This window comes from Salmo trutta, chromosome 4 (genome assembly GCF_901001165.1).
Source record: "Salmo trutta chromosome 4, fSalTru1.1, whole genome shotgun sequence".
Classification (NCBI taxonomy): Eukaryota; Metazoa; Chordata; class Actinopteri; order Salmoniformes; family Salmonidae; genus Salmo; species Salmo trutta.
Window position 1 is genome coordinate 47,574,746 of NC_042960.1, and position 27,415 is coordinate 47,602,160.

General features: G+C 43.2%; 1 protein-coding gene across 9 annotated transcripts in view; it reads right to left on the minus strand.

Moving 5' to 3' along the window:
• LOC115192476 (guanine nucleotide exchange factor DBS) overlaps positions 1 to 27,415 on the minus strand; it is an 85,743-nt gene that overhangs the window by 52,534 nt on the left and 5,794 nt on the right. For 5 of the 9 annotated variants that reach the window (XM_029751026.1, XM_029751025.1, XM_029751022.1 and 2 more), the window contains exons 1-3: positions 23,150 to 23,648; positions 5,638 to 5,721; positions 1,536 to 1,650 (exon numbers count right to left, since the gene is read on the minus strand). In XM_029751026.1, the coding sequence (XP_029606886.1) occupies positions 1,536 to 1,650; positions 5,638 to 5,721; positions 23,150 to 23,354 (404 nt within the window). In that variant the 5' untranslated portion in view covers positions 23,355 to 23,648. Of the gene's footprint in view, positions 1 to 1,535; positions 1,651 to 5,637; positions 5,722 to 23,149; positions 23,650 to 24,305; positions 24,371 to 27,415 lie in introns of those variants that run through there. The other 4 variants (XM_029751019.1, XM_029751017.1, XM_029751024.1 and 1 more) reach the window with 3 other exon arrangements.

The following is a 27,415-nucleotide window of genomic DNA, read 5'->3' on the forward strand; positions in this document are numbered from 1 at the left end:
TTACCAAATATATAGTAGCATTCAGTCTGGCACCTCTCAGTTTTGGACTGTTTGTTCCAGAACCCATTTGCCAGGATCCGGTACCTCTCTTGGCATACTTTTTTTTCTCTATTTGCAATGTAGTAAAAGCAATCAGAGCAATCAGAGTTCGTTCAGGTTGACTCCTCTGTAATTATCCTGCCCATTAAAAATCGTAATGTGAAAACATGCCTGATATTCTAAAAATGGATTTGTGTTGTGCGAGCCCGGGTTTATGGTTTGCGCAACATTGTAGCCTATGTAGACCAACGCCTATATAGACCAGAAGCGAGCCGGTATCTCTCACAGATCTAGAATGAGATTCACTTTCTATGATCTCTCTAGTCTGATAGACATGATCCTGCAACTCATTTCTTCAGCGTTGCACTTCCTCATTTATTTCCTTATTGAATCATAGCCGCCGAAGGGTACTGGAGGTGCTGCAGCCCCCCTGATGAATTGAAATAGGCTACATTTGCCAAAGTTATAGAATTACTACTGTCTGATCATAAAACAAATCAGAATGCTGCACCAGGAGTAGGCCTATAAATTTAGCAACAGAGGATCAACAGTTTATGTAAAAAAAAATTAAAAAAGGCCTAGCTGTGGATTGTGTGTAGCCCAATCATAGGGCATAGCCTACAGTCGGGAAGGCGCAGGAAATCAGTCAGTAAACAGCATGCAACCAAAACAGGCCTTTCGCAAATATTTATAATAGGCCTACAATCATGGGTAAAACACAGGTTGTAAAGCAAATGGATCCTGCTGTAAAGAGACGTCTAATCTGTCTGTAAGCTACCAAGTGATCAACTTCCAAATAGCCCTGTTGAGCAAACAGCATTGTTTTACAAAGTCAAACAAGAGAGATAGGCTTTTGGCAGCAGCGCATCGGCCATGGCTGGTGAGTGAGCTCTGCATCATTGGGTGAGTCAGTGAAACTGGAAAGCTTTTTTAGACTATAATTTCCTCCTCTAATTGTACAATATCTGTGTCTCCAAACACCTAGGCCTAGGCTATTGATGGATTCGAGACAAGGTCGTTTTAATTGAGCTCAGATTCTCAGTTTGTCAGTGTTAAAGTAGCCTGTCATTTCGATCATTTGTGTCATCTAAAATGATGAAGAATTGCATGAAATACGTTTATAAAAAGGTACATTTTTTTCCCTGACCCTAGGCTACAAAATATTTGCCCAACGTGTGCAACTTAAGCAAGCCCGTCTATGCAACTGGTCTATGCCAGTATGCAAAAGCTATGATAATGCATGCAATACTTTATTCTTATATTTTTTTCATGCATTCTGGTCCCTCAGAGGCCCCAGATCACCCCGCTCTCGGGCTCACTTTTTGTTCTGGCACCTCCCAATTTACAAATTAAGCACTAAGCCTCTGTTCTCCACTGTGTTCTCCACTGTGGGAAAATAAAGTGCACCAAAAGTCCTGTATTGATCTGAACTTTATAGCCATGGGTGAATATGCATGGTTGGAAAGAAAGCTTTAAATGCATTGCTCCTACTATACCTGGGGATGCTGGTCAGATATGTTACAACATTCTGGAAGTCCTCCGCTACGAGGTCGCCGAAGCCTGAGTACTCAGGGAAGGTGATGATTGGGGCACCATCTTTCCCTCTTCCTCCTGCACACAGAGGGGTAAAACAATTGGTTGTTATAAATGTGTCCATTTTGTTAAATTCATTCGTTTACACCAGACATTGACAGGCAAATAAACATTAATTGGATGCAATCCTACATTCGGCTTTTACAGATATTATTGGTGGCTGTCAATGGAAAAGTTATATTTACACTAATTAACCACAAGGTGGTAGCATTGGGTTAAATAATGTCAGCATTGTTTGCCAATGTTTGATAAAATTTGATAATTTTGATAAGTGAATATGTTGATCTAACTGAAAGAAAAGTTTCTTATTAAATCCTGAAACAAATGAAGCAGCCATATTATAATACATGATCCTATATCTCTACAATGAGAGATTGATCAGTCAAAGTGTATCACTATGAGAAAGCATGGTGGAGAAGCAAGGCCACCATTTATCTAAAGTGTTCCACCTCACTCAACATCATGCCCCCAGTGCTTGCCATCATGAGTGGAAATCGGCGACTAGGGTTTGGCCTTATTATCTAGGTAGAATTCTTCTCAACGTCAAAACAGTTCCGTTTAGGATGACAGAGGGGAACTGCTGTAAATGGTATCTTTGTGCACAGCCTTTATTTGCCCGAGGCAGTCTGATTTTCTACTTAAGGCTTGTGTCTGGGCACTCGCTTTATTTGGACACATTACTCTCATTCCTGAGGAGCACGTGAAGAAACATTGCCTTTGATATTAGTGGTGAGGTAACGGTAGCTCTTTACTTTCAACACACATTGACTAACTTCTCCTCCTCCCTTCTCTCAGTCAGTTCCAAAAATGTACCAATCACACAGACAAGCATAACACCCTCCTCCCAAACTCCAACGCTGTCACTGTCTTTGTGCTAAAAGCAGCATTTTGTTCATTTCCTGTGCCATCTCGCCTGCCATCCATCCCACAGGGTGACATCTCACCTATCAGTCCTCCCAACCAGACACATCCAATTACCTGCTGATGGCAGAAGAATCCATACCTGCCGCCACAGGAGATCCGTACACATGTCAAGGCTTGTAGTCTACTTTTCTCACTGACAACAACACTACATCAGATAATAATCAGAGTTAGAAAATACAGCGCTGTCTGGAAAACTCCACTCAGCACCACCTCTTCAGGTATAAGTACTGCCTGAAAGTAATTTTGGAGGAAAACCCATTGAGAGACCCATTGAGAATTAAAAAAACAGCTTGCGGTGTAGGTCATAAAACATTCTTGTGTTTTTTTCCACAGTAAAATTACATAAGTCTGAAAGCTAGCTTTTCTGAGCCAGGGTTTTTAGACTGAGGCATAAGCTTGGCTGAAGTGCAGCAGGCCGACCCCTGGTGGCTTGACATGGGTGGGAAGGAATGGAAACAATCCCTGTCGAGGCAGAGGCTTTGGTGTGGACGTCCCGCCCAATAACTACCCACAACTCTCTCTGTTATTGTCCCAGCTTAGGCCCTACACCTCTGCCACTTCTATGTCTCCAGTAACTAAAATATGGATATGCCAGAAGATTAAGACTCATTTATTTGTGCTCCAAGAAGGTTATGAGGGAAATAACGCAGAGATGGAAAATGTTTGAGAGAGTCTTCAGGGTTGATCTGTGAGCATACAGATATGATATAGGGGACTCAATGTTCTCACATACATGTTAATGAGACTATACAGTACTGTATGTACAGTTGAAGTCGGAAGTTTACATACACCTTAGCCAAATACATTTAAACTCAGTTTTTCACAATTCCTGACATTTAATCCTAGTAAAAATGTCCTGTCTTAGGTCAGTTAGGATCACCACTTTATTTTAAGAATGTGAAATGTAAAAAATAATAGCAGAGAGAATGATTTATTTCAACTTTTATTTCTTTCATCACATTCCCAGTGGGTCAGAAGTTTACATACACTCAATTAGTATTTGGTAGCATTGCCTTTAAATTGTTTAACTTGGGTCAAACGTTTCGGGTAGCCTTCCACAAGCTTCCCACAATAAGTTGGGTGAATTCTGGCCCATTCCTACTGACAGAGTTGGTGTAACTGAATTTGATTTGTAAACCTCCACACACTTTTTCAGTTCTGCCCACAAATTTTCTGTAGGCTTGAGGTCAGGGCTTTGTGATGGCCACTCCAATACCTTGACTTTGTTGTCCTTAAGCCATTTTGCCACAACTTTGGAAGTATGTTTGGGGTCATTGTCCATTTGGAAGACACATTTGCGACCAAGCTTTAACTTCCTCACTGATGTCTTGAGATGTTGCTTCAATATATCCACATACTTTTCCTACCGCATGATGCCATCTATTTTGTGACGTGCACCAGTCTCTCCTGCAGCAAAGCACCCCCACAACATGATGCTGCCAACCCCATGCTTCACGGTTGGGATGGTGTTCTTCGACTTGCAAGAATCCCCCTTTTTCCTCCAAACATAACAATGGTCATTATGGCCAAACAGTTCTATTTTTGTTTCATCAGACCAGAGGACATTTCTCCAAAAAGTACGATCTTTGTCCCCGTGTGCAGTTGTAAACCATAGTCTGACTTTTTTTGGCGGTTTTGGAGCAGTGGCTTCTTTCTTGCTGAGCGGCCTTTCAGGTTATGTCGATATAGGACTCATTTTACTGTGGATATAGATACTTTTGTACCTGTTTCCTCCAGCATCTTCACAAGGTCCTTTGCTGTTGTTCTGGGATTGATTTGCACTTTACGCACCAAAGTACGTTCATCTCTAGGAGACAGAAAGCGTCTCCTTCCTGAGCGGTATGACAGCTTCGTGGTCGCATGGTGTTTATACTTGCATACTATTGTTTGTACAGAGGAACATGGTACCTTCAGGCGTTTGGAAATTGCTCCCAAGGATGAACCAGACTTGTGGAGGTCTACAATTTTTTTCTGAGGTCTTGGCTGATTTATTTAGATTTTCCAATGATATCAAACAAAGAGGCACTGAGTTTGAAGGTAGGCCTCGAAATACACGCACAGGTAGAAATTATTACTCAAATTATGTCAATTAGCCTATCAGAAGCTTCTAAAGCCATTACATAATTTTCTGGATTTTTCCAAGCTGTATAAAGGCACAGTCAACTTAGTGTATGTAAACTTCTGATCCACTGGAATTGTGATACAGGGAATTATAAGTGAAATAATCTGTCTGTAAACAATTGTTGAAAAATGACTTGTCATGCACAAAGTATATGTCCTGACCGACTTGTCAAAACTATAGTTTGTTTACAAGAAATTTGTGGAGTGGTTGAAGAACGAGTTTTAATGACTCCAACCTAAGTGTATGTAAACTTCCGACTTCAACTGAATGTATGTACACATTCACTACTTCCGGATCCCAAAAGTGGCCATTTCAGGCACTGAACAAAGCTTGTGAATACAGTCAGAGGAAATGGTTCACGGTGTAATGTGATAATGCTGTTATTGTCATGGAGCAGACCAGACAGGAGGCCGCTGAGGTGAGAACGGCTCATAACAATGGCTGGAACAGAGCAAATGGAATGAGATCAAACACCTGGAAACCATGTGTTTGATGTATTTGATACCAATCCACCGATTCCATTCCAGTCATTACCACAAGCCCGTTCTCACCAATTAGGGTGCCACCAACCTCCTGTGACCTCTGTCCACTCTGGGACAGGAAGTCATTAAGAGGCACTCCTATAGATCAACAGTATTAAAAAGGTTCAAGTCTGCTCACAACTCAATCATGATTTAAGGTCAACACCGGAAATGGCCTTTTAACTGATAATGTGACTCGAAAGGATATGATACATTTCCTTTTTCTGTCTGCGATCCAAATGAATCATGAAACATTGCAATGTGTAGTACTATAGAAGCAATCACACCTTCTCTCGAAGTGAGCATAATAATAGTCATTTCCATCCTTCGGACATCCATCTTTCCTCCTTCATAAAGGGAGAGGAACTACAATATCTGCCTGTCTGTGTGTGAGGGAAGCAGGATTAAGGAGAGGAGACAGAGCCCCTAGATACATACCTGAGAGCAGGGCAAACTGCCGGTGCAGCTGCTCTATGATGTCGACAGCCAGCAAGGGCCTGATCTCTTGCTGCATGATCTCATCTGGGGAGGGAAACAGGAGAACGCCTCCAGTCAGCAATCACAGTATCATTGGAGAAAGAGCAGTATTATTAAAACACTGGCGTAGAACATGTCCCAACTAATCAAGCCCCGAGGCCATACCCTGGCCCAATCATCATCAGTGGACAAGCCATCTACATCAGTGGAGGCTGCTTAGGGGATGACGGTGCATAATAATGGCTGGAACGGAGTAAATGGAATGGCATCAAACTTCTGGAAACCATGTGTTTGATGTATTTGATGCCATTCCACCTATTCCACTCCAGCCACTACCACAAGCCCTCCCTCCCAAATGAAGCTGCCACCAACCTCCTGTGATCTACATGTCTGACTAGTCAGCTCAGTATGATCTGTGGAAAATGAGGGCAAGGCTGGGCTCTGGACCTTTCCACAGTGTCTATTCTCTCTCCAACAGTGGTCTCCATGTGTAACGCTGCCCCTTGCAGTCAAGACCTTTAGCTGTGAATGCAGATGAGCTTTGTGTGCCTTTGTTAGATTTCCATTACAAGCTGCAGTAGCGACTGTTGCCCCCTTTCACACAGATCATTCTTTCATTGTGTTGTTCCTGTAAGACTTAGTAGCTATTCTGGATGCTTGGAAGGGAAGGAGGGTTCATGAAGCTCCATCAGTCTGCCTTAATGGTTTGGGGTCACCCTGGCCTGAAGCACACTGCAGCGAGCTTTTCACTGTGAACAAAACACCCTCTGTCTGGCCATGGTATAAAGGAGTGTATTAACACAGACTTTATCCAGTTCTGGTCCTCTAGATGTTTCCCTATAGTCAGATCACGTGGTCAGGATAAACTCCAGGCCCTAGTCAGTCATATCTGCTGTATTGTTAGTCTGGTGGGTGTGTTGTCCACACGGTGTTGATTCTGTGGCAGGTTGTGCCAGCAACATGTGGAGACACCATTAAATAATGCCATGGCAACACAGAAGGGCGCTGTCCTCTGCGCTCCACCCACCTCATCCCAGTGTTCACCTCACCTTTTGCAAGGGAGCCTACAGCCTTCTCCATTTGCTCCAATGAGCAGAAACACACACATTCACTCTCAGCTACAGGAACACATCTATTGGATATGAGGACTTACAGTACATACTGTATTTTCCCCTAATCCAAGCTGTGTGGTAAACTGAATGAATTTATTATTATGACGTGCCATTAACGGGATATTCAAGATTGTTGACCGCATAAGGGTCAAAGTGCAATGCAATTTTGTCAGATATGGACTTGACAGACAACAATATAACAACCTCAAACTTGTATGATTCCCATTAGAGAGTTGAACTGTATGCACCATTTTCTCTGCCTGGAAAGTACATCATTTATTTAATAAATGTTTAACGTTAGTTTACCTCAATAAACTATATGGAGGGCAAGCAGGTTTCCTTTTAATCATTAGCTATGGTGAGTTATATGATCATGTACAATGTCCTAGAATTCCTTAAATCAAGTAGCCTACTTCACTTTGCCCTACTTTCCCTCTAAATCTATTTAAACAAAGGCGCAGTAAAGCTAAAAAAAAGCATCATTGCGTAGCTTACTAATTAACAACATTGCAGCTGTTGTGAAATGAGTAGAGGACTGGATAAATGACACAAAGCAATTACAACAGATGTTATATATTTGTAGCCTACATAACTTTTATCACGCAACAATCTAATTTTCACACAGTTGGCCCCCACAAGAAAAGAAAAAAGCCTGAGGCACACTGGCATCTCCCCCACAGAAAACTGCAAAACAACTGAGGCATTTTGTCCCTCAGCATTAACTATGGACAGACAGGCAAGAGTCCCTTGAGCTCCTTAGAAGAAATGCTGAAAAATATCTCAGCCTCTCTCTATACTGTTGTAATGGAAATCAAGTCTAGGACCAAGGCTAGCAACATGAGTGACAACAAACGTGTGTCTCTGTTTGGCATGTAAACACCCTATAACTCCCGACAGAGAGCCAGCCAGCGAGTGAGGGGAGTGAAAATACCTTACCTATGACAGGTCTGGTTCTCTTCATCGTAGTGCCACTATAGTTGGGTGTGAGGAGAGAGAAAAGTCACACTAATCCAGGCGACGGGGGTAAATCACACAGCCAGCAGCGGAAGTTTGTCAAAACAATTTTTTCAACCATTTTCATCCCCTTTCTCCTCTTCGGACTTCCTGAGTAAGTAGCCCCTGACACACACACACTCCCCCTCCCCACTTACACACACCCGAACACACACATACCCAGCTCGCAAAGTTTCTTTCTAAGGAAGGAGTGCATCTGTTTCTTTGGGCAATTTTTCCAGCCCCAGCTGTGTCTCACAGCTCCACTCTATTCTCTCACAAGGCTCTCTCAGCGCACAGCAGCCACACAAGCAACCTATCAGGACTCAGGGAGGAGGGAGAAGGAAAACACTGCTTACTGCCTCTTTAAGTGGGGGGCAGCCACAAATGTTAACCATGCTTCTGAGAAAGAAAAAAAGAAAAAAAAGAAAAAGAAAGAGAGGATCAAATCAGAGCGTTTTGTGTTGTGCTCTGGTGTTCTCCTCCCTTCAGCATCATCCCTCTTATTAAAGTTATGTGCTGACTGTGCACCCCTTTCTGATCTGACTCTGTCTCTGTCCTTTCCTGTATCTCCTCTCTTCTCCCCACCCCTCCCTCCATCCACCCCTCTTCTCTAAGAGCAGCTGCATGGGAAGACAAGGGTGTTTATGGTCCTAGAGCAAGTATGTCCCAAAACACCAGTGGCAGCTACTGAGGCATTGTATGTTAAATAAGCAGCTTTCCTTCCTATTGTACACTGTATTCCAAAATAGTGAGATTCACTGAAACGTGCTGTCAAGTTTGCCACATGAAATGTGTTACAATCGTCGCACAAAGGACAACATGAAAACCATTCTGTTATAAATCCAATTAAATGTTTTAGTGGACCTGAATGTATTATACAATTTCATAAATACGTAATTTAAAAAAATGTCACTCCATGTAGTTTGAATCTATGTCAGGGTTTAGACTTAAAACTCTACCCTTTATTTTGTAAACAAACAAAACAAACTCTACTACACCCCCCCCCCCCCCCCCCCCCCCCCCCCCCCAGGGAGAGCAGGTAACTGTGCGCCTGCATGTGGCCTAAATAAGAGCGGGAGAAAGAGAATGCAGCCAGCAGATCTGGTATTATGGGATAATTAGCTCTGTGTTTAATCACTTGGCGGGTCAGCAACAGTCTACAGCAGGGAGATCAGCTGTGTCTGAACGGGTAGACGGGAAGTTAGCTAGACTCCCTCTCTGCTGTGTCTGCCCTGTCGACCTGTCTGCGTGAGCCACCATGGATTTCACACACAGACAATAAGCCTACTGTTACAGGGTTACATAACAAGAAGCCATTATTGAGGACAAAATAAGGAGACAGCCAATTGTTCGGAAGGAGTGCAAATCAATATGTTGATACATTTTGCATTGTTCTCTTTCCAAACAAAAGACACACGTCACTTAATATACACTCAAGTTTTCTGTATGAAAAACTTAGCCTACAATATCCACCACATATAGCCTAAACGCCACACATACTTGCCCTCCACACTATCCTCATGGGATATGAACCCCGTAGTTGACAAATTGAGCACTGGGCTGAGAAATTCATCCCGGTAACAATATCTGTCCGTTGATAGGCTGGATTAGCCTCCCTAATGAGCATTTTAAAGCAGTGGACTATCTAACACAAATCATCCCCTCAGCATCAGGGACCAGCGGACCACAGCACCGTTTTTCGAGCTCCCCTCCCATCAACATGTGACTGTAAAGACACTCAGCCAACCAGCCCATGACGTTCCTCATCCAGTCTGATCCCTGCTGCATGACACCCACCCACACAGATACACGCACATGCGCGCCAACACATACAGGTGTGCGCGTATAGAGTAACACATTTAACTAAATGGACATTTTAAACAGAAGCACAATCAAATTATATGCATAAAGTATTGTATGAAAGTAGTCCAACCTTATAATTTAATTGTGGTTGATACAGCCTCTCCAGAACAAAAGCTTCTGTCTTCAAGGAAACCTCCACCCAAATAAGATATTTTGGTATTTGTTTCATAAGTCCATTGTTGACATAGTCCCAAAATGTTTTGCTTGACAACTGTAGTAGGATGTCCCTTGGGGGTATCCGTACCTATGTATGACATACGAGGGTTAGGTTAATAAACAGGCTGGAGCCAGAACCTCGTTGTCGCCGCTCCTTATGTTAGATCATACTACATGGTGTCAGAAGTGGGTTTAACATTCACATAAACATGAAGGACGTACCAAGTAAATCATACATTCAGGCTGTTTCAAAGCAGGGAGGGCACAGTGTTGGAGATAAAACAGCGCATATCATTATTTTGCTAGCTAACGAGCAAGGACTAAGTTACTGCTAAGCAACATGTTGCAAGAGGAAGAAGCTGGCGGGATTTCAGGGTTTGTGACTCCAAGTTCAACGGGCTCTGGAGCAAACACGGACAGGCCAGTGGCTAGTGCTGACGGATTTCGCATTAGTCCCCCGGAGAATTTTGTAGGGAGGCGCTTTGAAAGGTACAGGGTAGCATCAGGCTTAAACGTGAAAAATGAGGCATTTCAAGTTAATACACTGATCTACTCTATGGGTGATGAAGCCGACGATATATTAAATGCTTCAACGTTGACTGAGGAAGAGAAACTTAACTACAGTGCCGTTAAAGACTGTTTTGAAACGCATTTTGTAGGGAGACACAACATTATTTTTGAGAGAGCTAGGTTTAATATGCGCAAACAGAGAGTAGGGCACTCACAACGTTTATAACACCGTTTAGCCATTACTGTTTTAATGTTTTGCCATTTGGAATCGCTTCCGGTCCTGAGCATTTCCAAAGACGCATGTCCCAGCTGTTGGATGGGCTGAGTGGCATCATAGTCCACGCGGACTGGCCTGACACTCAATGAAAAATGCACTTTTGCACAGTCAGAGGTCTTGTTCTTGGGACACAAAATCAGTGCAGCTGGAATAGAGCCAGACCCGGAGAAGATCAGCGCCATCACAGATATGCCCAGACCCCAGAATGTGGCTGAAGTCAGGACCTTCTTAGGCATGGCCACATATGTGGGTAAGTTCCTCCCACAGTTCTCAGATACAACCAAACCCCTGAGAGACTTACTAGCCAAAGAGAATGACTGGTCATGGGGTCACATGCAACAGGTAGCGTTTGACAAAATCAAAGGAGACCTGGCCTCACAGAGAGTGCTGTGTACCGTCCCCATGCTAAGACAAAGGTATCAGCAGATGCATCATCCTTTGGGCTAGGGGCGGTCCTCACACAGATGCAGGACAACATGGAATGGCGTCCAATGGCATACATCTCCCGAAGCTTATCCGACACAGAGCAAAGGTATGCTCAAGTGGAGAAGGAGGCATTGGCTATCACATGGGCATGTGAAAGGCTCAGCCAATACATTATTGGCCTGCAGTTAACAGCAGAGACTGACCACAAACCACTGTTGGCTCTGTTAGGGACAAAAGCACTGGACGACTTGCCTCCCAGAGTTCTGCGCTTCCACCTCAGATTACTGAGGTTCACCTACAAGATGGTGTATGTGCCAGGGAAGGCACTGATCACAGCTGAAGCACTCTCCAGGGCCCCAATTAAACGTCCATTATCAGAGGCGGAGCAATGTCTAGAGGGTGAGTTTTTTAAAATGTTTATTTCACCTTTATTTAACCAGGTAGGCTAGTTGAGAACAAGTTCTCATTTACAACTGCGACCTGGCGAAGATAAAGCAAAGCAGTGTGACACAGACAACAACACAGAGTTACACATGGAGTAAACAATAAACAAGCCAATAACACAATAAACAAGTCAATGACACAGTAGGAAAAAAAAGAAAGTCTATATACAGTGTGAACAAAAGGCATGAGGAGGTAGGCAATAAATAGGCCATAGGAGCGAATAATTACAATTTAGCAGATTAACACTGGAGTGATAAATGAGCATATGATGATGTGCAAGTAGAAATACTGGTGTGCAAAAGAGCAGAAAAGTAAATAAAATAAAAACTGTATGGGGATGAGGTATGTAGATTGGGTGGGCAATTTACAGATGGACTATGTACAGCTGCAGCGAACGGTTAGCAGCTCAGGTAGCTGATGTTTAAAGTTGCTGAGGGAAATAAAAGTCTCCAACTTCAGCGATTTTTGCAATTCGTTCCAGTCACTGGCAGCAGAGAACTGGAAGGAAAGGCGGCCAAATGAGGTGTTGGCTTTGGGGATGATCAGTGAGATGTACCTGCTGGAATGTGTGCTACGGGTGGGTATTGTTATCGTGACCAGTGAACTGAGATAAGGCGGAGCTTTACCTAGCATAGACTTATAGATGACCTGGAGCCAGTGGGTCTGGCGACGAATATGTAGCGAGGGCCAGCCGACTAGAGCATACAGGTCGCAGTGGTGGGTGGTATAAGGTGATTTGGTAACAAAACGGATGGCACTGTGATAGACTGCATCCAGTTTGCTGAGTAGAGTAATGGAAGCTATTTTGTAGATGACATCACCGAAGTCAAGGATTGGTAGGATAGTCAGTTTTACTAGGGTAAGTTTGGCGGCGTGAGTGAAGGAGGCTTTGTTGCGAAATAGAAAGCCGATTCTAGATTTGATTTTGGATTGGAGATGTTTAATATGAGTCTGGAAGGAGAGTTTACAGTCTAACCAGACACCTAGGTATTTATAGTTGTCCACATATTCTAGGTCGGAACCATCCAGGGTGGTGATGTTAGTTAGGTACCGGTGTCACGTCCGTCGGATGAAGTAGACCAAGGTGCAGCGTGGTGAGCGTACATTTTCCTTTTTATTGAATGTCGCCAGCAAAACCAATAAACAATACAAAACGACCGTGAAGCTTACAGGGCAAAGTGCCACAAACAAAGTTAACTACCCACAAGGACAGGTGGGAAAAAGGGCTGCCTAAGTATGGTTCCCAATAAGAGACAACGATAGACAGCTGTCCCTGATTGAGAACCATACCCGGTCAAAACAAAGAAATACAAAACATAGAAAATAGAACATAGAATGCCCAAACCCCCAAAACACACAGAAAAACACCCCCTGTCACGCCCTGACCAAACTACAATAACAAATAACCCCTTTTACTGGTCAGAACATGACAACAGGTGTCCATTAATGCAATAAGGGACAGCCTACCTGCATCTCAGACCAAACTGCAGCAGATTGCAGAGGAGCAACAACGAGACCACATCTGCAAACAGATAGTGCAGCAGTGCAAAAGGGGATGGCCCAGGCAGGAGGAACTGCCTCAGCTGCTGAAGCCCTATTGGGTGCACCAAAGTGACTTCCACTGTAATGGAGACCTTCTCATGAAAGGACAACGGATAGTTATCCCAGAGACTCTACAACCAGAAATGCTAGACAGAGTGCATGATGGACACATGGGGATAACCAAATGCAGACTGAGGGCTCAACAGTCAGTGTTGTGGCTTGGTCTGAGTACTCAGATTGCCAAGCTGGTGGCCCAGTGTGAGGTCTGTACAAAATGTCAACCTTGTCATCCGGAGCCAATGATGGCAACGGAGCTGCCAAAACGGTCATGGCAAAAGGTAGGGGCAGATATGTTCTATTGGAAAAATGACACTTATCTGCTAGTGGTAGATTACTACTCAAGATACATTGAAATAGCAAAGACACCCATAACCACATCAGCTGGTGTTATCAGTGGATTAAAGTCAATTTTTTCCAGGCAAGGGGTCGCTGAGGTTCTGGTTACAGATAACGCTCCCCAGTTCTCTGCAAGCTCCTTTACTGCTTTTGCCGCAGAATATGACTTCACACATGTGACCAGTAGCCCCTACCATGCACAGAGTAATGGTGAGGCAGAGAGAGCTGTGAAAACAGTCAAGGGACTGCTGAAAAAGAACAAGGATCCATACTGGGCTCTGTTAGCTTACAGAGTTACAACACTGCATCATGGGCCGCCGCCTGCCGAGCTCCTGATGGGCAGGAGGCTGCGTTTCCCATTGCCTGTCTCGCCGGCTCAGCTTAAACCCCGATGGCCTAACAGGAAGGCCTTTGCTGAGAGGGACAAACGGCTGAAACAAACGCAAACTGGAGACTTTAATCAGAGACACCGTGATACGGAGAAGCCAGAGCAGACCAGAGGTCAACGTGTGTGGATTACAACTTAAAGACACCAGCAATAGTGCTGAGGGAAGCGGATGCCCCACGCTCCTATGTGGTGGACAGGCTCAGAAGAGGTACGAAGGAACCAAACACACCTCAGAGCTCTTCCAGATCTACCAGCCACATAGACTGAGGCCACAGAAAATGCACAAAAAGAGGGTGAAGGAGAGAGAATGCTCACAGGGCCACAAGCGCACCCAAAAAGGGATGTGAAGCCACCAGAGTGGCTGAAAGACTATGTTACGTGAAGAGAAAACATACTGTTGGGGACCATAACCAGCAAAAAGAGACTGTACCTAAGTTAATGTTCATACTGTGTGATTTAATGCTTTCATACTGTTTCAGGATGTGAAGTAGCATGTTAGAGAATAATACTGGTTTCCAAATTGCATTTCAGTTATGCTTCAGTGCATGTTGAGTTCTTGTTCATGGGAGAGGGGAAGATGTAGTAGGATGTCCCTTGGGGGTATCCGTACTAGAGGTCGACCGATTAATCGGAATTAGGGCTGATTTCAAGTTTTTATAACAATCGGTAATCGGTATTTTTGGCCACCGATTTGCCGATATATATATATTTTTTTTACACCTTTATTTAACTAGGCAAGTCAGATTAAGAACACATTCTTATTTTCAATGACGGCCTAGGAACGGGGGTTAACTGCCTTGTTCAGGGGGGATTTGGGGATTCGTTTTTGCAACCTTCCGGTTACTAGTCCAACGCTCTAACCACCTGCCTTACATTGCACGAGGAGCCTGCATGGCAGCTCCAGAATGAAATAGGGTGCATGGCAGCTCCAGAATGAAATAGGGTGCAGGCCAGGCAGCAGGCTGTTAGCCAGCCTGCCAGCTTAGGGGAGTCTGCCATTAGCACAGTCAGCGTAGTCAGCTCAGCTTTCCCCATTGAGACCGTGTCTGTGCCTCGATCTAGGTTGGGCAAAATTAAAAATGGCGGTGTTCGCTTTAGTAATCTCACTAGTATAAAGACCTCCTCCATTCCTGCCATTATTGAAAGAGATTGTGATACTTCACATCTCAAAATTGGGTTACTTAATGTTAGATCCCTCACTTTCAAGGCAGTTATAGTCAATGAACTAATCACTGATCATAATCTTGATGTGATTGGCCTGACTGAAACATGGCTTAAGCCTGATGAATTTACTGTGTTAAATGAGGCCTCACCCCCTGGTTACACTAGTGACCATACCCCCAGTGCATCCGGCAAAGGCGGAGGTGTTGCTAACATCTACGATAGCAAATTTCAATTTACAAAAAAAAAAAACAATGACGTTTTCGTCTTTTGAGCTTCTAGTCATGAAATCTATGCAGCCTACTCACTCACTTTTTATAGCTACTGTTTACAGGCCTCCTGGGCCAATATGCAGTGTTCCTCACTGAGTTCCCTGAATTCCTATCGGATCTTGTAGTCATAGCAGATAATATTCAAATTTTTGGTGACTTTAACATTCACATGGAAAAGTCCACAGACCCACTCCAAAAGGCTTTCGGAGCCATCATCGACTCAGTGGGTTTTGTCCAACATGTCTCTGGACCTACTCACTGCCACAGTCATACTCTGGACCTAGTTTTGTCCCATGGAATAAATGTTGTGGATCTTAATGTTTTTCCTCATAATCCTGGATTATCGGACCACCATTTTATTGCGTTTACAATTGCAACAAATAATCTGCTCAGACCCCAACCAAGGAGCATTAAAAGTCGTGCTATAAATTCTCAGACAACCCAAAGATTCCTTGATGCCCTTCCAGACTCCCTCTGCCTACCCAAGGACGTCAGAGGACAAAAATCAGTTAACCACCTAACCAATTTAACCTTGCGCAATACCCTAGATGCAGTTGCACCCCTAAAAATTAAAAACATCTGTCATAAGAAACTAGCTCCCTGGTATACAGAAAATACACGAGCTCTGAAGCAAGCTTCCAGAAAATTGGAACGGAAATGGCGCCACACCAAACTGGAAGTCTTCCGACTAGCTTGGAAAGACAGTACCGTGCAGTATCGAAGAGCCCTCACTGCTGCTCGATCATTCTATTTTTCCAACTTAATTGAGGAAAATAAGAACAATCCAAAATCTCTTTTTGATACTGTCGCAAAGCTAACTAAAAAGCAGCATTCGCAAATGGAGGATGGCTTTCACTTCAGCAGTAATACATTTATGAACTTCTTTGAGGAAAAGATCATGATCATTAGAAAGCAAATTACGGACTCCTCTTTAAATCTGGGTATTCCTCCAAAGCTCCATTTGTCCTGAGTCTGCACAACTCTGCCAGGACCTTGGCTCAAGGGAGATACTAAAGTGTTTTAGTACTATATCTCTTGACACAATGATGAAAATAATCATGGCCTCCAAACCCTCAAGCTGCATACTGGACCCTATTCCAACTAAACTACTGAAAGAGCTGCTTCCTGTGCTTGGCCCTCCTATGTTGAACATAATAAACGTCTCTCTATCCACCGGATGTGTACCAAGCTCACTAAAAGTGGCAGTAATAAAGCCTCTCTTGAAAAAGCTGAATCTTGACCCAGAAATTATAAAAAACTATCGGCCTATATCGAATCTTCCATTCCTCTCAAAAAATTTAGAAAAAGCTGTTGCACAGCAACTCACTGCCTTCCTGAAGACAAACAATGTATACGAAACGCTTCAGTCTGGTTTTAGACCCCATCATAGCACTGAAACTGCACTTGTGAAGGTGGTAAATGACCTTTTAATGACGTCAGACCGAGGCTCTGCATCTGTCCTCGTGCTCCTAGATCTTAGTGCCGCTTTTGATACCATCGATCACCACATTCTTTTGGAGAGATTGGAAACCCAAATTGGTCTACATGGACAAGTTCTGGCCTGGTTTAGATCTTATCTGTCAGAAAGATATCAGTTTGTCTCTGTGAATGGTTTGTCCTCTGACAAATCAATTGTACATTTCGGTGTTCCTCAAGGTTCCGTTTTAGGACCACTATTGTTTTCACTATATATTTTACCTCTTGGGGATGTCATTCGAAAACATAATGTTAAATTTCACTGCTATGCGGACGACACACAGCTGTACATTTCAATGAAACATGGTGAAGCTCCAAAATTGCCCTCGCTAGAAGCCTGTGTTTCAGACATAAGGAAGTGGATGGCTGCAAACTTTCTACTTTTAAACTCGGACAAAACAGAGATGCTTGTTCTAGGTCCCAAGAAACAAAGAGATCTTCTGTTCAATCTGACAATTAATCTGGATGGTTGTACAGTCGTCTCAAATAAAACTGTGAAGGACCTCGGTGTTACTCTGGACCCTGATCTCTCTTTTGAAGAACATATCAAGACTGTTTCAAGGACAGCTTTTTTCCATCTACGTAACATTGCAAAAATCAGAAACTTTCTGTCCAAAAATGACGCAGAAAAATGAATCCATGCTTTTGTTACTTCTAGGCTGGACTACTGCAATGCTCTACTTTCCGGCTACCCGGATAAAGCACTAAACAAACTTCAGTTAGTGCTAAATACGGCTGCTAGAATCCTGACTAGAACCAAAAAATGTGATCATATTACTCCAGTGCTAGCCTCCCTACACTGGCTTCCTGTTAAGGCAAGGGCTGATTTCAAGGTTTTACTGCTAACCTACAAAGCATTACATGGGCTTGCTCCTACCTATCTTTCCGATTTGGTCCTGCCGTACATACCTACACGTACACTACGGTCACAAGACGCAGGCCTCCTAATTGTCCCTAGAATTTCTAAGCAAACGGCTGGAGGTAGGGCTTTCTCCTATAGAGCTCCATTTTTATGGAATGGTCTGCCTACCCATGTGAGAGACGCAGACTCAGTCTCAACCTTTAAGTCTTTACTGAAGATTTATCTCTTCAGTAGGTCCTATGATTAAGTGTAGTCTGGCCCAGGGGTGTGAAGGTGAACGGAAAGGCTGGAGCAACGAACCGCCCTTGCTGTCTCTGCCTTGCCGGTTCCCCTCTTTCCACTGGGATTCTCTGCCTCTAACCCTATTACAGGGGCTGAGTCACTGACTTACTGGTGTTCTTCCATGCCGTCCATGGGAGGGGTGCGTCACTTGAGTGGGTTGAGTCACTGACGTGGTCTTCCTGTCTGGGTTGGCGCCCCCTCTTGGGTTGTGCCATGGCGGAGATTTTGTGGGCTATACTCGGCCTTGTCTTCGGACGGTAAGTTGGTGGTTGTAGACATCCCTCTAGTGGTGTGGGGGCTGTGCTTTGGCAAAGTGGGTGGGGTTATATCCTGCCTGTTTGGCCCTGTCCGGGGGTATCATCGGATGGGGCCACAGTGTCTTCTGATCCCTCCTGTCTCAGCCTCCAGTATTTATGCTGCAGTAGTTTATGTGCCGGGGGGCTAGGGTCAGTCTGTTTCATCTGGAGTATTCTCTTGTCTTATCCGGTGTCCTGTGTGAATTTAAATATGCTCTCTCTAATTCTCTCTTTCTTTCTTTCTCTCGGAGGACCTGAGCCCTAGGACCATGCCTCGGGACTTCCTGGCATGATGACTCCTTGCTGTCCCCAGTCCACCTGGCCATGCTGCTGCTCCAGTTTCAACTGTTCTGCCTGCGGCCACGGAACCCTGACCTGTTCACCGGACGTGCTTGTTGCACCCTCGACAACTACAATGATTATTATTATTTGACCATGCTGGTCATTTATGAACATTTTAACATCTTGACCATGTTCTGTTATAATATCCACCCGGCACAGCCAGAAGAGGACTGGCCACCCCTCATAGCCTGGTTCCTCTCTAGGTTTCTTCCTAGGTTTTTGGCCTTTCTAGGGAGTTTTTCCTAGGGAGTTTTTCCTAGCCACCGTGCCTCTTTCACATGCATTGCTTGCTGTTTGGGGTTTTAGGCTGGGTTTCTGTACAGCACTTTGAGATTTCAGCTGATATACGAAGGGCTATATAAATAAATTTGATTTGATTTTGATTTGATTTGACTACCTGTTATGCGAAGGCAGCAAGAAGCCAAGGTAAATCGCTAGCTAGCATTAAACTTATCTTATAAAAAACTATCAATCTTAACATAATCACTAGTTAACTACACATGGTTGATGATATTACTAGTTTATCTAACGTGTCCTGCGTTGCATATAATCGATGCGGTGCCTGTTAATTTATCATTGAATCATAGCCTACTTCGCCAAACGGGTGTTGATTTAACAAGCGCATTTGCGAAAAAAGCACTGTCGTTGCACCAATGTACCTAACCATAAACGTCAATGCCTTTCTTTAAAATCAATAAACAAGTATATATTTTTAAACCTGCATATTTAGTTAAATTGGCTCGTTGCGAACTAATTTGCCAGAATTTTACGTAATTATGACATAATATTGAAGGTTGGGCAATGTAACAGGAATATTTAGACTTAGGGATGCCACCCGTTAGATAAAATATGGAACGGTTCCGTATTTCACTGACAGGAAAAACTTTTTGTTTTCGAGATGATAGTTTCCAGATTCGACCATATTAATGACCTAAGGCTTGTATTTCTGTGTGTTATTATGTTATAATTAAGTCTATGATTTGATAGAGCAGTCTGACTGAGCGATGGTAGGCAGCAGCAGGCTCGTAAGCATTCATTCAAAACAGCACTTTCGTGCGTTTTACCAGCAGACCTTCGCAATGCATTGCGCTGTTTATGACTTCAAGCCTATCAACTCCCAAGATGAGGCTGGTGTAACCGATGTGAAATGGCTAGCTAGTTAGCGGGGTGCGCATTAATAGTCTTTCAAACGTCACTCGCTCTGAGACTTGGAGTGTTTGTACCCCTTGCTCTGCATGGGTAACGCTGCTTCGAGGGTGGCTGTTGTCGATGTGTTCCCGGTTCAAGCCCAGGTAGAAGCGAGGAGAGGGACGGAAGCTATACTGTTACACTGGCAATACTAAAGTGCCTATAAGAACATCCAATAGTCAAAGGTATATGAAATACAAATCTGATAGAGAGAAATAGTCCTATAATTCCTATAATAACTACAACCTAAAACTTCTTACCTGGGAATATTGAAGACTCATGTTAAAAGGAACCACCAGCTTTCATATGTTCTCATGTTCTGAGCAAGGAAATTAAACGTTAGCTTTTTTACATGGGATATATTGCACTTTTACTTTCTTCTCCAACAATGTTTTTGCATTATTTAAACCAAATTGAACATGTTTCATTATTTATTTGAGGCTAAATAGATTTTATTGATGTATTATATTAAGTTAAAATAAGTGTTCATTCAGTATTGTTGTAATTGTCATTATTACAAATAAAAAATAAAAAAAAAATTGGCCGATTAATCGGTAGCGGCTATTTTTGGGTCCCCAATAATCGGTATCTGTATCGATGTTGAAAAATCATAATCGGTCGACCTCTAATTCGTACCTATGTATGACATGCGAGGGTTAGGTTAATAAATAGGCTGGAGCTAGAACCTCGTTGTCGCGCGTCCTTATTTTAGATCATACTACAACAACACTCACATTTTCACTATATGTGTCACGTCCTGACCAGTATAAGGGTTATTTGTTATTGTAGTTTAGTCAGGACGTGGCAGAGGGTATTTTGTTTATGTGGGTCTGGGTGGTGTTTTATGTAGTAGGGTGTTTGATTTATTATTTCTGGGTTTTTGGGGTTATGTTCTAGGTTTCATTTCTATGTGGTCTCTAGTCTTTTGTATTTCTTTGTCTAGTTTATAGGGGGTTGGACTCTCAATTGGAGGCAGGTGTTTTCTAGTTGCCTCTGATTGAGAGTCCTATATATGGGTATGTGTTTGATTTAGTGTTTGTGGGAGATTGTTTCTTGTTTTGCCTGTGTGAGCATGAAAAGACTGTTTTGTTGTTTGTGAGTTCTTCGTTTTTGTTATTTTGGTGTTCACTTTATTTAAAAATAAATACAAGATGAGCATCCACATTCGTGCTGCGTTTTGGTCCTCCATTCCCGACGACAACCGTTACAATATGTAACTTTCAATATACAGAAATCATTCCTGTATGATGCCTTTTACATCACATGATGATGCGTTTTGCATCATATGATGCAAAATGCTATTTCTGTATTTTAAAAGTTACTTATCTTAAACTCAAATGCTGACAAGCAAAATATTTAGGGACTATGTCAACAATGGACTAATGAAACCAATACCAAGAGTTTTTGGGTGGAATTTTTCTTTAACTAAAGGGACATGAGAATCTGTGACCAACACTCCATGCCGAGCGCAGCAGGAGCCCATAAAACAGAGTGAGGTAGTGTTTTTTGGAAGAACTAGGTCAAGCATCTCTCCACCACCGCCCTCCACCAGTGCTTTTAAGAGGAGGAGAAGCCCTCACGCTCACACTGATATCTACACACAGGGAGAATATGAGACTGCTAATATTTCTCTCTGTAAGAAGATCAAATAGAAAATCGAACATCCTCTTACAATATGTGTCCAGTATTCTCCATTGAGTAGTAAAACTACCTTTTAAAAGGTTAATCTAACTGAATACATTTGGTAGAATTGATTGTGTTTATACAGAAATCAATGTACTCCATTTGACTTGCGTTGCTAATTTTCTCACAAAGCAGTGTCTCATACAGTGGATCTATCTGTACAGTACACAATTCCATATGTACCCAGGACATTTCTATGGTCATGGATCTACAAACAGTACTGATGTAATCTCCTTCAATATTGTTGGAGAGGAAGCTTGAATATAGTAGATATTTGTTCGTAAATCCACATACGTCCAAAAGAGCACGTTTCCCATTGACACTCAGGAAAAGGGCGGCCGTGCAAGAAAACAATAAAAGGATGTCAGACAGGTCCATTTATCTTCCAATAACAAAACTCCCCTTGTGATGGATATCAGATGAAAGCGAAGCCAAAACTGTCTTTGGAAGTTGGACGAGCCCCAGATGTGTAATAATCTGGACTTCAGATGGAGGGAATACCAACCAACCGATTGGATAAAGATAGGGCAACAAATTGGGATTTTGACCATGAATTTTGCCCAACATTCATGTGGAAACTTGTTCTAGGAACAGAATGAATGGACGTCATTATAGTGCTGAGAGATTAAAGGACCTCTGAGGAAGAGACGTCAAAGCCATGTGATGGTCATTATGGTTTCAGTCTTACACTCAGGACATTAAGACGGATATCCCATTCTCTTATTAACAATCAAAAACTTCTTGGAATTGCGCTTGGACAGATACAGAAACTGCTTTCTGGCAATAAAATGTGTCACTTTGTTCTGACTAAAGAACCTTATCTCAGATATACCTTTGAATGCAGACAGTTCAGGAAGAGCAAAACGTGGCACATATCCTTACTTGAATGTACCCAAACAATTTAATTGCATTTATATCTTCAGATACACATATTTTGAACCAGATGCCCTGAAGGACATAGGCTTGGCAGCTAACTGGATACCATAGGTGACGATTTGCTTCAGTTGCAAGGGATAATCACACATAAGAAACGGTGCATGTCTCGGCATTGAGGGTTTGTGGGACCATTAACTGCTTCTGGGTAGGTTGTTTTGTGATATCATTCAACTTTGCCAGCTAGTCTTTTCCCACACATTTAAAACAGTCAGACGGGACATCTTTATCCAACCAGAGACACCATGATTCAGATTATCATTCTTTTTAAACATGGAGCCATTTTTTTTCTGCTGTCATTGCCACTACTCCACAGAGAGAAACATAAAAAATTGTGCAAGCTTGCATGCATGGTATAAGACGTGTTCTACTCAAGTGTTCTTTTAAAGGTTGTTGTGATGTGGACCTTTCTATCCAGGACAATGCAAGCCATTTGACATGCAGATAGGAAAGCAACCTGGCATTTAATAAGCATGTCTGAGAAGGTGAGAACTGCCATGCCTATTCATAAAGGCATCAGTCTAATATTAGAAGGAAAGGCATACCTCAGATAGCATCAGCAGCAGACTAATGAAATCTCACCAAAGCATTTACATATAGCAAGGCCATAGCAGGGCCTTAGCAGCATCACATCAATCAACAAGCGCAGCCTAATGGTTAGAGCGTTGGACCAGTAACCAAAATGTTGCTGACTCGAATCCCCGAGCTGACAAGGTAAAAATCTGTCGTTCTGCCCCTGAACAAAGCAGTCATTGTAAATAAGAATTTGTTCTTAACTGACTTGCCTAGTTAAAAAAAACTGACAGAGGGACGGAGTGAAGGAGAGGTGCTGAGAAGGAGGTTGAAAGGGAAGAGAGGGAGGACATACTTCTCCCCGTGGCTGACTCAGTCTTCTGACACACCCCCAGAAAACGGTGGTAGGACTCCATCTCCCCGGCAGAGATACGCACCATGGAGGAAGCGCCGCGCGTGTGCCGCCCGCATGCTGAACAACGTGAGGGGATGGTCTGGTACCGCGAGGAGCCGTCCATCATCCCACCACAGCAGAGTGCCAAAATATCTGCACTACTCATCTCTGAGAGTGTGTGCGTTCGTGTTCAAGAGATGGCTTTCCTGCACACCAGCCTGTGTAGTTCCTTCCTACGCAGTGCCTAGTGTAGTCAAGGTCAGTCCAGACTCCAGCCCAGGGAGACAGGGACAGAAAGAGCTCGGAGCGGCTACCAGAGCTTCCCTCTCCTCCTCGGCTCAGTCTTCCTGAATCACCCCTGGTCTGCTTTTCAAGTCCCCTGGACGCTCTTCTCTTACAGTGCCTTCCATCTGATAGTCTGTCTCTCAGCGCAGCACATCTCACACACATACACACAAACACATACTCTACACAGTACGCACACACCCAGTCCCTGCCAGCCTCTACCACTGCAATTATTCCTCTTCAGTCCCGGGAGCCAGTGAGCTGCTGCCTCTGACCTCTGCCTACGTCTCTTCCCTCTCTATGCCAGGCACATGCAACAGAGGATAATCAAAAACCCTCCTTATGTAACCTCTATATAAGCTTAGGTGACTTCACACTCAGGGGAGAATCTAACAGTGAAATGCAATGTATTTCTCTGTGAAGCACAACATGTATGCACAGAAGCAACAGGTAACTCTACTGTATAATACATTCCAATGTGAATTGATCAGGCATTTTGAATTCCCCAGCTTTATTTGTGACCAGGTTCCCACAAGGTGTTCACAGGGTAATCACCGGCCTCTCTGTTAGGTCACATTGCTGAACGTCTTAAGCCTGTAAGCACGCAGAGCTCCTTACTCAAGACGTCACAAGGAAACACAACTCCACTCAACCACCAGCCCCTGCCTACTGTTATCTACTGAGCTGGCTTCTCCAGTAGCACAACTTAGCTTACATCACATCTGTTTCACAGAACTCGGAGGCAAAAGAGTCGTGAAAACCAGACCTGTATGAGTGTGAAAGACACTGAACATGTAAATTAAGGTTTAAAGTAGGTAATCCAGTCACTTACACATAACTGAGCCCATGGCGAGGTCTTCCTGTCTGGACCGAACCTGACCGCTGAACACGACAGTCCTGCCCTGAGGGCTCCAGCTGCGGTTATGGAAAACTGTGCAGAGCACCACGGAGCAGATTCCTTACAATGTGTGTGTCTGTGAGTGTGTGGGTACGTGTGTGTGTGTGTGTGTTCTGTCAGGGCTCTCGCCAGAGGTCTAAGTTCAAGTCTTGTGACCAGTGGAGCTCAGGAGACTGGCATCGTTTACACCAATATCCTCAACTATACCCTGAGGCACTGGGGCTTCCCTTTCCTCCCCCACCCAGCTCAACATTCAGCCTCTGTGATGTGGAGTGCTGTGTGGACACTGTGCGTCAGGAACACAGCACAAAAGGCACTGCTTTTCCTCTTTCTGGCTGTAGCTCATTTACTGTCCTTGTCTCAGAAGCACTTTCTCACCCCTCCCTCCCAAGACACTCTCATTGGCAAAGGGGATGTACTTCATGAGAATAATCATGAAGAATAATCATAATCACTCAATCATACTAAGTTACACCCATGGGCATGGCACTTGGTGTAAGTTTGTAGAACTGCTATTGTAGCCTACTATCTGACATTTTTCTAACATTCATTTACAATTTATTTTAAAATGTTTTATTTTACCTTTATTTAACTAGGCAAGTCAGTTAAGAACAAATTCTTATTTTCAATGATGGCCTAGGAACAGTGGGATAACTGCCTTGTTCAGGGGCAGAACGACAGATTTGTACCTTGTCAGCTTAGGGATTCAAACTTGCAACCTTGCGGTTACTAGTCCAACACTCCAACCACTAGGCTACCCTGCCGCCCCTGTTCTGCATCTTCAGGCTTCACCACACCGTGTGCTGTAAGAACTTAACCATTGCATCATCATGTGTCCATTTAGTGTCAAAGTGATGACCAATATGTGTGATACTATAGTCTTGATGTTTGTCACATGGAATAGGAGCCAGTGGCCTTCCTGCTTTTAAAAATACATAATACACAGGTCTGTATCTTAAGCTTACCTTTCCACTGGCTGATGAACATAGATCACTCTCACTAGCTAATCTTAGTACACTGGTCTATTCAGGGATGACTTTAATGACAGTGATAGGCCTATATTTGGCTTTAGTGTATACCTCTGCACGCACCTACAATACACATTTACTACAATAAACAGCTCAGTCCAAAAAGATCTCAAACATACAGTGCACATATCACATAATCTGATATTGCCACATTTTCCATATAATGTAATAAAATATATATGTAAAAAATTAAAGATGCAATGTCCCTACTTTCTTTATGGATGACTTTGAGATAAGTCTCCACAGACTATGCTCAGATAGTTGGTCTCCCAGGCAGAGAGAATGGGTGTCTACAGACAGACTCCTATTCCTAAGTGGTGTTGATGTGCAGGAGGTCACTAGTTCAGATGTTGTACTCACAGTGATTATGTCATGTGAGAAGATCTACAGTGGCTTGCGAAAGTGTTCAACCCTTGGCATTTTTCCTATTTTGTTGCCTTACAATCTGGAATTAAAAAGGATTTTGGGGGGGTTTGTATCATTTTATTTACACAACATGCCTACCACTTTGAAGATGCAAAATATTATGTTTTATTGTGAAACAAACAAGAAGTAAGACCAAAAAAAAACCTGAAAACTTGAGCGTGCATAACTATTCACCCCCCCAAAGTCAATACTTTGTAGAGCCACCTTTTGCAGCAATTACAGCTGCAAGTCTCTTGGGGTATGTCTCTATAAGCTTGGCACATCTAGCCCCTTGGATTTTTGCCCATTCTTCAAGGCAAAACTGCTCCAACTCCTTCAAGTTGGATGGGTTCCGCTGTTGTACAGCAATCTTTAAGTCACACCACAGATTCTCAATTGGATGGCGGTCTGGGCTTTGACTAGGTCATTCCAATACATTTAAATGTTTCCCCTTAAACCACTTGAGTGTTGCTTTAGCAGTATGCTTAGGGTCACTGTCCTGCTGGAAGGTGAACCTCCATCCCAGTCTCAAATCTCTGGAAGACTGAAACAGGTTTCCCTCAAGAATTTCCCTGTATTTAGCGTCATCCATCATTCCTTCAATTCTGACCAGTTTCCCAGTCCCTGCCGATGAAAAACATCCCCACAGCATGATGCTGCCACCACCATGCTTCACTGTGGGGATGGTATTCTCAGGTTGATGAGAGGTGTTGGGTTTGCACCAGACATAGCGTTTTCCTTGATGCCAAAAAGCTCAATTTTAGTCTCATCTGACCAGGGTACCTTCTTCCTTATGTTTGGGGAGTCTCCCACATACCTTTTGGTGAACACCAAACGCATTTGCTTATTTCTTTCTTTAAGCAACAGCTTTTTTCTGACCACTCTTCCGTAAAGCCCATCTCTGTGGAGTGTACGATTTAAAGTGGTCCTATAGACAGACACTCCAATCTTCGCTGTGGAGCTTTGCAGCTCCTTCAGGGTTATCTTTGGTCTCTTTGTTGCCTCTCTGATTAATGCCCTCATTGCCTGGTCTGTGAGTTTTGGTGGGCGGCCCTCTCTTTGCAGGTTTGTTGTGGTGCCATATTCTTTCCATTTTTTAGTAATGATTTAATGGTGCTCCGTGGGATGTTCAAAGTTTCGGATATTTTTTATAACCCAACCCTGATCTGTACTTCTCCACAACTTTTTCCCTGACCTGTTTGGAGAGCTCATTGGTCTTCATGGTGCCGCTTGCTTGGTGATGCCTCTTGCTTAGTGGTGTTGTAGACTCTGGGGCCTTTCAGAACAGGTGTATATATACTGCTATCATGTGACAGATCATGTAACACTTAGATTGCACACAGGTGGACTTTAATTAACTAATTATGTGACTTCTGAAGGTAATTGGTTGCACCAGATGTTATTTAGGGGCTTCATAGCAAAGGGGGGTAATACATATGCACACACCACTTTTCTGTTTTTAATTTTTTCAAATTTTTTAAACAAATATTTTTTTTCATTTCACTTAACCAATTTTGACTATTTTGTTCTATGTCCATTACATAAAATCCAAATAAAAATCAATTTAAATTACAGGTTGTAATGCAACAAAATAGGAAAAACGCCAAGGGG